This window comes from Gymnoscopelus braueri (genome assembly GCF_963280865.1).
Source record: "Gymnoscopelus braueri genome assembly, contig: SCAFFOLD_315, whole genome shotgun sequence".
NCBI classification, from domain to species: Eukaryota; Metazoa; Chordata; class Actinopteri; order Myctophiformes; family Myctophidae; genus Gymnoscopelus; species Gymnoscopelus braueri.
Window position 1 is genome coordinate 20,001 of NW_027660666.1, and position 15,000 is coordinate 35,000.

The 15,000-nt window shown below is 42.1% G+C and overlaps 1 protein-coding gene across 1 annotated transcript in view; it reads left to right on the plus strand.

Annotated features, from left to right (window-relative positions):
• LOC308081320 (ephrin type-A receptor 3-like) overlaps window positions 1-15,000 on the plus strand; it is a gene marked incomplete at both ends in the record, with an annotated part of 41,754 nt that overhangs the window by 1,312 nt on the left and 25,442 nt on the right. Inside the window, 2 exons of the mRNA XM_080457702.1 lie at window positions 6,565-6,948; window positions 14,309-14,433. Of these exons, the coding sequence (XP_080313828.1) occupies window positions 6,565-6,948; window positions 14,309-14,433 (509 nt within the window). The remainder of the gene's footprint in view (window positions 1-6,564; window positions 6,949-14,308; window positions 14,434-15,000) is intronic.

A 15,000-nucleotide genomic window follows, 5' to 3' on the forward strand; every position in this document is an offset into this window, starting at 1 on the left:
TCCCCCAAAACAAAATGTTGCCTCTCTCTCTCTCTCTCTCTCTCTCTCTCTCTCTCTCTCTCTCTCTCTCTCTCCTCTCTCTGTCTCTCTCTCTCTCTCTGTCTTCTCTCCGATGTAATCGTCTGATTAGCGTACAGACGCATTCTCCCACACAAACATAATCACATCAATTGTCCGATTGCGATTCATCTTGTTTCCTATCCTGTTCTCGTTCAGAATGGCAGAAAATACAAATTGACACCCACGCTTAACCCATTCAGTCCTGGAACGCATCTGTCATTTTAGATTTTTAGCTATAACCATTATTTTTATACTTTGGGCTATTCAAAAAATAGCAGATATATGAGCTTGTAGATATGCTATTTTATTTTTTTTAGGAAAATTTGTGCAAATCTTTGCATATATATATTTTTTAAAGCGAACTAAATTTTTTTCAAATCTTTGCTTCTAAGGGGGTCCCTGGAACAAAACTATTTTGAGATGGGGGGTCCCCATCATTTTGGGGGTCCTTGACATTGAACCACTGATATTATAGCAACATACGGTTTTCTTTTAAAGATATTTTTTGGGTGCTTTTTCTGCCTTTATTGATAGCAACAGTAGACTGACAGGAAAGGAGATCGGGGGTGACGCGCAGCAAAAGATCGACGGGATCGGAGGTCGAAACCCGCGACACACTGTCAGGCTGGATTACCCTTAGCCCAGGTGCCCAGACGGTTACGCCAACTCTCCGGGCCCAACGTACGGTTTTCAGAAAACTGTTAAGGATTTAGATGACATTTGTTGATGCGTTCCCGGATTTAATGGGTTAAGAAAAGAAAAAATGAAAGAAAGAAAGCGTGATTATAAATGCAATCTCCAGCCTGCAGCTATAGGAGCTTATTTATCTCCAACAGCATCGTGTCTGCGAGGCAGAATGTCTCCCGGTGGGGACAGATGTTTGGAGTGTAGGTGAGCAGATAAGCGAGACAAGGAGATAGCAGAGGATCATTTGCTATAGAGGTGAAATAGAGGTAGTTGAAAAGTGAGTTTTCGCTGTGATACAACGGCTGTTTAGTTCCATTGAATTCGAGCCGTGGGAACATAATCGATCGAATGACACATTACAATAAACGTGCCCCACCCCATCTGACCAATTAACGTTAACTCATTCAGTGCCACTGGCCAAAATTCATTGTAAAAAAAAGTGCCATTCAGTGCCACAGCCAAAATTCATTGTAAAAAAAAGTGCTTAGGAGCCGAGATACAGCCTTTTTCAGTAAGAAGTTAAACAAGAAGTGAATGGAGCAGAACATTTTCAAATCATCATATCTTGGGTTCTGAACATTTATTTCCAAAAAAAGAAAGAAAGAAGGAGATTAGAACGGAAGCGGATGGGAGCCATGTTTTTTGACATGGTGATCCATCTGTCCTTTCCTTCTCAGAATCACCACGGGTGATCCCAGAGCTGCTCCAGCCCCTTCAGTGTGAAAAAAAAAACTAAAAGACACCAAACACGGTTCAGACCGTGTTCGGCACCAAAGCGCTACTCTGTGAAAACACGGTTCAGACCGTGTTCGGCAAGTACAATTTTGAGGTATGTTTACTTGAGTGTTTCCAATTTTCAGTACTTTTACTTCTACTCCACTACATTTCAGAGGCAAATATTGTACTTTTTACTCCGCTACAATTATTTGAAAACTAGTTACTTTGTAGATTTTGATTATTATTACAAAACATACATTAACCACTTCAGCCCTGTATACATTTCGGCCATTTGAAGACACATTGTGAGCTTGTAGATCGGCTATTTTCAAAAGATTTTTTAACATTTTACACATTTGAAAACTTGTGAAGTTGGACATTCTGCATAATGAGTACTTTCTACTTTTGGTACTCTAAGTACATTTTGATACCAATACTTTTGCACTTTTACTCAAGTACATTTTTAATTCCGGACTTTTAGTATTTCTACATTGCACTATGATACTTTTACTTAAGTAAAGAATGTGAATACTTTTTCCACCACTGAAGACACTGAACCCCCAACTGTATACGTCCTCAGCTGCTGTGGAGGTCCAGCAGTGTGAGGGACAGACAGCTCACATGGTCATTGTTACCATTTTTATGGCGGTTGTGTCTGTGACACATGAGGGGAGTGTTGAGGAGAGCAGCCACTACAACGGCATAAATCATGTCACACGCTAATCTCCATATGTATAGTATGCACTGTGTGTGTGTGTGTGTGTGTGTGTGTGTGTGTGTGTGTGTGTGTGTGTGTGTGTGCGTGTGCGCGTGCGTGTGCGCGTCGCGCGTGTGCGTGTGTGTGTGTGTGCCGTAGCACACCATGTACAGGATGTAAGGAAACACTGGCACACTTACTGTAACAGCTTTCAAAAGCACCTCTGTCTGAAAAAAACTTGTATCTCTCCATATTTCAACCATATTTCAACTTTTTAAATGTTTTATTTTTTCATTAATGTATATTAATGGCTTATTTCGTCTTTGCAGGGGTAAATCCAAGCCTCTGCGTTTGATATGTCTCATCGCATCACATTGACGCAATGTGATGCGTTTTTGAGCTTTTAAAGTATGAAATGAGGCTTACGTGGTTATTATATAGTATCTAGTAACTAAAGCTGTCAAATCATTGTAGTGGAGTAAAAAGTAGCCTACAATATTTGCCTCTGAGATGTTCTAGAACTATAAAGCACAGTTCAATACGTCAAAGTCAAGCTCACTTCACAACACGTTGTGAGCTTGTAAATATGCTATCTTCACTACGTTTTAGTGTGACACTCCTGTATGATGAATTAGGGCATTCATTTATAAAACATAAAGAAAACATACGTTTAAATGTGGAGATAGGAGGTTTCTGCCACGACAGCAACAATTTGTGTTATTTTCCTCCATTGCCACACACACACACACACACACACACACACACACACACACACACACACACACACACACACACACACACACACACACACACACACACACACACACACACACACCAAAAGCCCTCCCAGCCGTCAGTGTGCAGTCACAGTGTGGCTTTTGGAGCAGGGAGTTGTACAGAGTTCGGGTGCAGACTAAATTCTTCCTGTCAAACCCAACAAAGCGTTTTATCTGCAAAAACTCAAATCCTCCCTCCTCCTCTCTCGCTCTCTCTCTCTCTCTCTCTCTCTCTCTCTCTCTCTCTCTCTCTCTCTCTCTCTCTCTCTCGCTCTCTCTCTCTCTCTCCCCCTCCATCTCGACAGAGTTATTTGGCAGTTTTGGTTTTGTTCTCCATGTAATTACAGCCTCTAAGCTTTGATACAAAAATCTGGAAATATTCAGTATAAATCTGTTTGTCATAAAAAAACATTTCACTGTTCAATGTTGTCAGCGGGAGTTTGACAGAGGCTGTGTAGCGTAGAGAGAGGGGGGAGAGAGAGAGAGAGAGAGAGAGAGAGAGAGAGAGAGAGAGAGAGAGAGAGAGAGAGAGAGAGAGAGAGAGAGAGAGAGAGAGAGAGAGAGAGAGAGAGAGAGAGAGAGAGAGAGAGAGAGAGAGAGATGGAGAGAGAGAGAGAGAGAGAGAGAGAGAGAGAGAAAGACACAGACAGAGAGAGGAAATAGCGTCAGTCAGGCTTCTTGCATGCTCACACGCTCTCACGTGCACGCACGCACGCACGCACGCACGCACACACACACACACACTAACACACACACACACACACAAACATTTTGGCTCAAGGGTTTTTGTTGTCACATGCCCACAAATACAGCTGTCACAGCATTGCCACAGCATTGCGGGCGGCGACATTTTTCTACTCAGAGCTTCCTCAATATTACGGAACAAATACAATAATAATAATAATAATATAATAATAATAATAATAATAATAATAATAATAATAATAATAATAATAATAAAACAGCAATACAATTCAGAATAAAGTGAAAACATATAACGTGCCGCGATGCTCTTGTATGATGAAGTAGAGCATTAATTCACGAAAAAAACAAACAAAGAAACTGTTCTGCCCAATAGCAACAATGTATGGATAATAGTTTCATACTGATGTAGGCCTATACTGTAGCAATTTGTTTTAGTAATGCAATAAAATAAAAACATGTGTACGTCTATCTTGTCTAGCTGTGGTCCTGTATGGTTATTGACTGACAACAGGTTTGCATGAAACTCAAAGGGCAATATCTTGTCTTCCCAAACAACCTTTCTGTTATAGTAACGGTAGACTTTTGTCACCGAGTGCGGGAGACTTTTGTTCCAATATGCTTAAAATGTTCAGGTATTTTTTACTATACTCGGGAGTATATCCAATTTTCAGTACTTTCACTTCTACTCCACTACAGCTCAGAGGCAAATATTGTACTTTTACTCCACTACAATTATTAGAAAACTTTATTTACTTGTTACTTTGTAGATTTTGATTATTATTACAAAAACATACATTAACCACTTCAGCCTCGTAAACATTTCGGCTATTTTCAAAGATTGTTATACATTTGAAAACTTTTGAAATGGGACATTCTGCATGATGAGTACTTTCTACTTTTGGTACTTTAAGTACATTTTGATACCAATACTTTTGTACTTTTACTCAAGTAAATTTTTAATTCCGGACTTGTACTTGTAACAGAGTATTTCTACAGTGCAGTATTGATACCTTTACTTAAGTAAGAAATGTGAGTACTTTTATCACCACTGCCAATATGCAGGAGAGGAGGAGTTGTGAGGTTGTGTATTTGTTTTCCTATTCCATAACCCACTGTTCTTTTCTATTCAGGGAAGAGACAATCAAACTTTTTCAAGTCAAGGAACCCCACATTAATATGTACTCGGTGGCGGACCCACATCTGAAAAAAAATTGTGCCATGGGACCCCCCATAATACAAGATGTGTGGTGTTAAAATGTTTCAACACTGTGAGCTTGTAGATCGGCTATTTTCAAAAAGCCAAGATTTTTTTAATGCTATATTAATCACATATTGCTCATGGTGAACCCCTGGAACCCCCCTCAAGTTGAGAACCACTGATTCAGTGGTCCTATGGAACAGTTTGGTGACCCCCGGCCTAGTTAGCAGTGTTACTTTTTCAACACATTTTTATTTTGTTTTAGTCTTTTGTCTTTTGAATGAATTTTAGTTTTAGTAATATTTTAGTCATCTGAAATGGTATAGTTAGGTTTTAGCCTAGTTTTAGTTGACTAAATATCATAAGATTTTAGTCGACTAAATCTACGGTTGATTTAGTCGTGCAAAATGTATTTTGTTGGGCCGCGTGATGCCGTTATAATGCCTGATTTATACTTAGCTGTGGGCCGAAAATAGTCGATCTACAAGCTCACAACGCATCGCAGGGCGACACATTGTGAGCTTGTAGATCGGCAATTTTCAGAGCACGACACCCACACACAACCAATCATAAAATGACTTGTCATAGCTCTACTGGATCTCTTCTCCACTAGTCACTCCCTAGCATTTTAGTCTAGTTTTTATTTGTTGAACAAATTGTCAATATATTTAGTCATAGTTTTAGACATCAGAGCCTAGTTTTTATTTAGTTTTATTTGATTTCCCATCATAGTTTTAGTCAATAAAATGAACAGTGGTGTGACTGGTTGTGTTGGGGCAGATCCCAGCAGTATGGGGAACAGATCCTTGTGAATCCAGTGTGTTATTGAATGGTGCTTTGACAGCACATTTCTGTGACTCACAGCCTCCAAGTTGAACAGGATCTTGTCGGCCATCCAGAGGCAGTGTTATTGCTTTTGTAATGTAATACAATGGCTGTTATTTTGACACGGGTGCTGAATGCATTCTTCTGGTGTGCAGTAAGGCTACATGTGAAATGCTCAAATAACCTTGATAACTGTTTTGATGTACTTGACACAGTGGTGGACAAAGTACTACTCAGCCCCAGTACTTGAGTCAGAGTATATAGGTACTCATGGTCAAATATCAATGTCAAATATTACTCAACTACAAGTGATTGATTGAGTGGTTATTCGGTTGGTTGGTTGATTGATTGAGAAACCGCAGCAGTGTATGACCCCTCATTTCAAGGGGATTTAATTTCTATCTCCACTTTTATGACAGATGATTTTTCAGGCCAGTTTTGAAAGAAGCCAGTGATTCACATCCTTTAACTCGTTCACTGCCAGACTTATTTCTGGCTGTGTGCAGCCAGTGCCAGTGATTTTTCGATTTTCTTACCTTTTGAAGTAGTCACAGAATATGTATCTCCAGTATGATCAATCCCCTGATAGGGTGGCTTTCACTGTGCTTACGCAAAAAAAAAAAAAAACATTGCGACCCCCCGTTCGCTTGTTATAGGCTTTTGAAAATAGCATGTCTTGTCAAAATGGAAATAGAAAATGGAAAGGAAAAAGGAAAGCAAGATACAGCCGTTTCCCCAAGTACACTAACCAGGAAGTGGATGGAGGAGTAAATCTTGTAATCACGTGATCTCCTAGATCTCTCTGTGTCTGAGCCTGTCAGGGCATTCCACATTGTGGTGGAATCCTCTCCTCTCCTCTAATCCCCTCTCTCCTCCTCTCTCCTCTCTCTCTCCATCAGGACCTCCCTCGGCTCCCAGGAACGTGATCTCAGCCATCAACGAGACCTCGGTCATCCTGGAGTGGGGCTGGCCCGAGGACGGAGGGGGCCGCCGCGACCTCACCTTCACCGTGCTCTGCAAGCGCTGCCAGGGCGCCGGCGGTGCCAGTGCCAGCGGTGCCGGGTCCTCCTCCGGTTCCTCCGCCGGACACCGGTGCGAGCCCTGCCGCCGCAACGTGCGCTTTGTGCCGCGCGCGGCGGGCCTGCGCAACACCACGGTGACCGTGGCCGACCTGCTGGCACACACCAACTACAGCTTTGAGATAGAGGCGCGCAACGGCGTGTCGCCGCTGGCGCCCGAGCTGAGGAAGTACGCCACGGTCTCCATCACCACCAACCAAGCAGGTACTGTAGGCGCCACGTACACACTCACACACTGAGTCACACACACTTATACTCGTATAACGAAGTATAAATCGAGCTCAACAAGGAACTACTGAGCTTAAACCCAGGCTGACATCGGAAAGATAACAAAGAATATAATATATCCTTAAAACATCCAGAGAGGCCAAGAAGAGAAACGGGGAGATTAGAGAGAGGATGAGAGAGAGAGAGACAGAAAGAGAGATACAGAGAGAGAGAGAGAGAGAGAGAGAGAGAGAGAGAGAGAGAGAGAGAGAGAGAGAGAGAGAGAGAGAGAGAGAGAGAGAGAGAGAGAGAGAGAGAGAGACAGAGACAGGTGGGGCGGGATAGAGAGGAGAGGAGAGGAGGAATGAACAAACGCATCGCAGATTCCTGGCCAGAGCTGGGGAATGTTTCTTGAGGTTTGGCGCTTTCAGGTCTCAGCGAGATTGATTCGCCTCTTTGGAATTTCTGCTCGCCAAGGAGCTCCTCTCTGCTGAGGGAGGGAGGGGATGCGCTGAAGGATATTTGTATAGAGAACGGGATGGGAGTCTGTTAAAACCATGCCTTTGTTTTTGGGGAGTTCGGGGTGAGGGGGGGGGGGGGGGGGTATTTTATTGAGAGAGGGGAGACATCCGATCCTGGTCGTTAAAGAAGAGAAATAGTGGCCTGGGATCATCCTTGTAAATGTCCACGGCTGACGGTTGGACTGCAAGTGTTTTGGAACGCACGGACTAGGAAGGCTTATGGGCCTTGCATACCGTTTGTGTGTGTGTGTGTGTGTGTGTTTGAGAGAGAGAAAGCTTGACAGACATAGAGGCCACTTCTGGTCAACTGTTATTTTAATATTGGCATATTATCCAGCTATTTTTTTTTAATACCGTACTTCATACACCATATAGGATATCATATAGGTTTTTATAAGCGAACAGCACATATTTATATTCACAAACTTAAAGCCTAAATACACACTCTCTCCAGCCACTCGCAGCCAATAAATTGAAATATTATTTAATTTAAAAAAAATCTATTCAGTTTCACTGCAGCCTTCACTGTCATTATAACTAGTTTTTATGTGAAGGACGTTTTTCTCTTCTCACGTGTCCGATAGCCAATTAAGTGTTTAGTTTGAGTCCTTGTGACAGCTCCAATGGCCTCGGGGCCAATTTCGACTTCCTGTAGAATTGTGGGACGGGAATCAAACCATGGTGGGATAAGTGGCCGGCCCAGCCGGGGCGGAGAAGCAGCAGAGACGTGTCAATTGAATTCTTTACACATTCATAACTTATTATCGCTGTAATAAAATGTTATGGGGAGACAGCTGCTGGTGCGTCTGAGCGATGGTGGAACAGAGTGGGATTATGATGAAGGTATTTAAATTAATCAATTAGCAGATAATTAAGTTGAATTCACATGAAGTATACTGTAGCACACATGCGCACACACGCTCACACGCACGCACGCACGCACGCACGCACGCACACACACACACACACACACACACACACACACACACACACACACACACACACACTTTCACACAGGTTCTCCTCTGCGGACGTTTTTGGGATGAAAAATTTTGCCAATAAATAAACTATTTTTCATGATGATGAAACATGAAACGACACGGATGCTTTCCCGGATTTAAAGGGATAGTTCACCCCAAAAATTATACTATGGATTTAGTCACCCAATGGAGACTTGAATTCATGGATATTCTTTAGTTTTTGTCGCATTCCTTAGCCAATAATTTCAAACATCAAATTGTTGTCTTAGGAATGCGACAAAAACAAAAAAATATCCATGAATTCAAGTCTCCATTGGGTGACTAATTGATAGGAAAAAAAGTCATTTTGGGGGTGAACTATCCCTTCCCTTCTCCTCTCCTCTCCTCTCCTCTCCTCTCCTCTCCTCTCCTCTCCTCTCCTCTCCTCTCCTCACCCCATTATAAGTATAAAACTATTTTGTCCTCAGAGAACTTTATCCGGTTCAGCAAGCTGAAAAACATTTGTCTTAGTTTTTTTTTATCCTCCAGCTTTAGCTTCTTGCTCTTTGTCCGTTATTTCTTTGTCTCTTGTCCTCCATCTCGGTCTCTTCTATAGGCCTGTCACAGTTATTACATAATCGACTGATGGCAATTATTTCAGCCAATTGCAATTATTTTTTGCATAATCCTCAATCGTCTCCATTCGTCTGTATAAATTAATCTGTTGAAAATGTTTCAATAATAATAGTAATATAGATTTAGTTTGCCGCCAGGCTGCACGTGTATATGCACGCTACAGTTTGTTTCTGTGCATATACAGTTGATGTAGGCCTATGCTCATACATATACATACAGTATTTAATACTGTTGATGCACTATATATGCACATGCACGCATGCATGTCTGCAAAATATGAGCGTCACTCATCTCTGGATTCGCAGGCCAAGGAGCTCTTCAGATTAAAAGCAGACACTGTGTTAATGTGTAGCCTAATACTATTTCACATTAAAAGCATATTCGGAGGGTGAAGTCACAGATGACGAGAGAGTAGAAGTCGGATCATAATAAACCTTTAATCCTCTGAAGTTGTCGCATTCCTTTTTTACATAAAGTAACGAGTAACGCAGCAATTAAACTAACTAACCGGACCACACACACACACACACACAGTCACACGCACGCACGCACGCACACACTCGTAAACCATCATTCTGCACCTGCATATCCATCAGCCTTGAGTTTATGACGATTATACGGATGACACACACACACACACACACACACACACACACACACACACACACACACACACACACACACACACACACACACACACACACACACACACACACACACACACACACACACACACATACATACACACACACACACACAGATGCCAGTACAGTTGAAAATTGGATTAAGCGCGTGCCTGGGAAGGAATACATCCACTCTCCTCTCCTTCCTGCCTACATTATCTTTCATAATAACATCTTGGCCATAAAGACAGGGATTAACAGTTTACACATAAAAACAGCAACATAAAACTTCAGTGCCCCTTTTTTGTTTTTCCAGCACAAATGACTTGGAGTTTTTGCGAGACAGTTCGATGAAAACACTCCAATTAAATAAAGCTCGACCACAACATCAGTTTGATTTTCAAAGGTTATATTGCCGGTTATATTATATAGGGAGAAAGTCAGAGAGTTAATTCCAGTTACTTAATAATTCAACTCATCAGTTCAACATCAGTGCAGTTCAGGTCATTCAATGAAAATGAAAAAAATCAAAACATTTACCAAGTGGTTCAATAAGTAAGTAAGTAAGATGTTTAACAAAACAAAACCAAAAAAACATAGTCCATATAGTCTCTGGTAGCCTGACTATCTCAGATCTCTCCATCTGCTGAAACCACACCTGCAGAATCTAAATTCATTATATCGTCACTGTTATCATCACCTTGAATCTAGGGGTGTCTATTTCGCGATATGAAAACGTGACAATATGTTTTTTTGTGACGTCATACTGTATTGTGATATAAAAAAAGGGGGGGAGTTGTGCATGTTGTGTCCAGCTGGCGCTCCTTGATGCTCGTTAATGTTACATGCATCAAGGCAATTAATTTTTTGGCACTGGTAATTTTTGGCACCCACTGCTTAAACAACTATCCTGATACCATCCCCAATATGAAGTACATTTCTTCCTTACTTACTTACTTATCCCCATTACGCCGGCTGGCGCATAGGGCAGCAACAAAGTTTCTCCACTTCCATCTGTCTTCTTTATCATCTTCCGCCATGTCATTTTATAGGCCTCCCTTTCTTTCTTTCTTTTGCCTTCTGGGGTCCAGTGTAATGCGACTCTTGGGATCGCGTTGATATCCATTCTGAGGACATGGCCAATCCAGGTCCACCTGCGTTTATTGATTATGTAGAGCATGTCGTCTTGTTGGGTGATGTTGAGGAGTTTATTGTTTGAGATGGTCTTGGGCCAGTAGTGTTGATAGTACACAGCTTTGGTAGATCCAGAGTTTTGTTTTGGTGCTGTATTGGTTTGACTTCCAGATTTGTTTAAGTCTTATGAAGGTTGTGTATGCTTTTTTTTCATTTTTTTTAACAATATGTTTATTGAACTTTTTTTTGTACTTACAATGACATCAACACAATCTCATACATACATACACACATACCCTCCCTCCACCCCCCTCCCACATCCCCTTAACAAATTGTGTATGCTTTGTTTATCCGGTTTTGAATGTCCTTACTTGCTCCCCCATCATGGTGAATGATGCTTCCAAGATATGTGAAATGATCAGTATTTTCCAAGACCTGTTCGTCTATTGTTATGTGTTGGTGTATTGGTGCTGATGGGCATGACTTTGGTTTCATTGTTGTTTACGATCAGTCCAACTTGTTGGCCATAGTGTTGGAGTCTGTATTGCTTCCACCACACTATAATGCTTTTTTTAATTTCCGGAGGAGAAGAGAGGAGTTTGGAGGAGGTGTAGAAAGGGAGAGGTGGTGTGGCATGGAGCGAGGGAACTTGGAGGAGAAGAGAGGGTTTGTAGGAGGTGTAGAAAGGCAGAGGTGTGGCACGGAACGAGGGAACTTGGAGGAGAAGAGAGGAGTGTGGAGGAGGTGTAGAAAGCTGCCTCGGAGCGGTGTGTGTTTGGGTGTAAATCACAGGCGTCAGCCCCAGAGCCAATAAAAGTCTGCAGCCTCGCCCCGCCATCAGCACCAGAGGCTCTGCATCTGGATTCATTAGGAGAAGAAATAACTGCTAGAGGAAGCAGACGTATGCGCGCACACACACGCGCACACACACACACACACACACACACACACACACTCACACGTTTGTAACCACACATTTTGGGAGGGCACTTTTTAAAATGCAATTTTTACATTTTCCTTTGCAAGTTTTTTTTAACACACGCACACGCACATGCACACGCGCACACGCACACACACACACACACACACACACACACACACACACACACACACACACACACACACACACACACACACACACACACACACACACACACACACACACACACACACACACACACAGTCAACCATACTGTAGACGCACATGCACACAAACAGTACTGGAAAGTAACTAAGTACATTTACTTAAGTACTGCACTTAAGTACTATTGTGAGGTATTTGTACTTTACTCAAGTATTTCCAATTTCCAATACTTTTACTACTCCACTACATCTCAGAGGCATATATTGTACTTTTACTCCACTACAATTATTTGAAAACTTTACTTACTAGTTACTTTTCAGATATAAATGATGATATTATGAAACATACATTAACCACTTTAGCTCAATTTTTTACATAGGCTATTTGAAATTAGCCGATCTACAAGCGCACAACGCGTGGCATCGCGACGCATCGTGCGCTTGTAGATCTGCTATTTTCAAATATTTTAGCACTTTTGGTACTGTAAGTACATTTTGATGCCAATACTATTGTACTTTCACTCAAGTAAATTTCACATATTTCTATATTGTAGTATTGGTACTTTTACTTAAGTAAAGAATTTGAGTACTTTTTCCACCACTGGTAATGTACATACGCACACACACTCGTGCATAGATTGTGAATCAGGGAAGGGAAATGTGAGAAATGAACATGGTCGCTTAATGGCGTCGCAATTAACATTTTGACTGGGTTATCCTCAGATGAAAAATGATCACGTCACTGAGATAATTCATTTTAATGTCTCAGACATTTGTGCAGAGGCGCAACTTACAGTACATGCCGACCAGTCACACACACACACACACACACACACACACACACACACACACACACACACACACACACACACACACACACACACACACACACACACACACCCAGGAGCCCAATACGGATGCATTTACATGTACACACATCAAGGACTACACACACACACACACGCAAAACACACATCTGAGGCCACATAATCACAATCAAGCAAGGCTCCAACATTTCAAAGACAAACATGTTTTTTCCTGTGGTCTAATAAAATAAAAAAAGTCTTCTAAAGCGTCAGACGGCCGGTCTGCTGCCGACCACAACTCTCACTGCACAGCAATTAGACCGGCAAGGGAACCAGAGAGCATTGGTGGAAAGTAACTAGGTACATCTGCTCAAGTACTGTACTTAAGTACAATGTTGAGGTACTTTTTACTTGGAGTGTTACTGGAGTGTTTCCAATTCTCAATACTTGATACTTATACTCCACTACATCCAGTACAATTATTCAGAAACTTTATTTACTTTCTAGATTTTGATTATTATTACAAAACATACATATTAACCACTTCAGCCCTATTTTAACTATTTTCCTAAGATTTTAATACATTTGCAAACTTGCGAAATGGGACATTCTGCATAACGAGTACTTTTTACTTTAGGTTTTTTTAAGTATATTTGGATGCCAATAGTTTTTTGTGCACTTTTAATTCAGGACCTTTCCTTGTAACAGAGCATCTCCACATTGCAATATTGATACTTGTACTTGAGTAAAAAAGAAAATGGAGTACTTTTTTCCACCACTTGTGTGTGAGAGAGAGAGAGAGAGAGAGAGAGAGAGAGAGAGAGGAGGGGGTAGAGAGTCCTGTGTTGAATTAGTGAGCCAGATTGGGAGCATGTGAACGTCCCCGCGGGGCGAGGAGACACCAAGCCCGTGAGTGACGCCAAACCACAGGGACACAAGGAGATGGGAGGGATGCGTCTTTCCAAAGCCTATACCGCTTGTGCTATAGCGTGCGCTATGCTATATGTGACGAACGCGGAACTGCCTCTCTTCTACCAACGGTGGGGGCGTTGTCACATTCTTATACAGCTCAAAACCCTATTCTTTTCAATGGACTGGTGGCGTGCCCCGTTAAGTATTGGACTGCTGACCCTATCAGATTAGACCCTATCAGTGTTTGATCTAATCCCGCTGCCGACACTCTTTTTCCGACAACCGCAGACAATAATTGTTTTTGCCGATAAAGTATAGTTTTTGACCGCGACGGAGGTGCGCCGTCTCAAGCGAACTTGAGCCACGAGAGGCACCACCGAGCGAGCTAAAGCGAGCGAGTTGCCGTGCCGAACGTTGCGAAGCGTTTGCCCCAACTGCCACTCGAAGTGGCTTACTGGCCAATCACTAAGCATCCTTGCACAAGTGATGTATGCTTTGGGATCACGCGTGAGGGACAGAGCAAGGAGAAGCCCTGTTAAAAAATTTGGAATGCACACAAGCAGGAAATGGATACAATCAAATTTCCACTGAATTACTGACTGTACAATAAAAATATATATCTGTCTGTCTGTGTCTCTAACTCTCTCTCTCTCTCCCCCTCTCTCCCTATGTCTCTCTCTTAGCTCCCTCTGCGGTATCGGTGATCAGGAAGGAGCGAGCGTCTAAGAACAGCATGTCTCTGTCGTGGCTGGAGCCAGAGAGACCCAACGGCATCATCCTCGACTACGAGGTCAAGTACTACGAAAAGGTCAGCGGAACTCACACGCACGCACGCGCGCACACACACACACGCACACACACGCACACGCGCACACACTCCATCATGTAATGACTACTTGACCCGACAGCAAGCAGACAGACCACATATTGACAGCGTCCTCGGTTCGATTCCGGCCGGAGGCCGCTGTTGTGCAGTTTTCTGAAATGTTCAGAAATGTTCACAAATGATACAAATAAAATGGTAAATATCAGATCTACAAGCTTGCAGATCGACTATTTTCACTATATTTGATTAGGGGTTAAGTGATTAATTCATAATATATTTTTCGGTTCCAAGAGTCAATTCCTCTTGGAACCGAAAATGTAGTGGAGTCAAAAGTATTTCTATTTGAAATGAAATGTAGTGAAAGTCATCACCTTGCAAAAAGCTAAAACGAAAAACAAATACTCCAAAAATGTACTTTGGTATATTACTCAAGTAAATGTACATAGTTACTGTACAGTACACCACCGGTCTCTCCCTGTTCTCTGCCCTCAGTCAATTTCCTGTCTCTCCGCTCTGTCCCGTATGAATAGAAAACTGCACAAGAAAGAA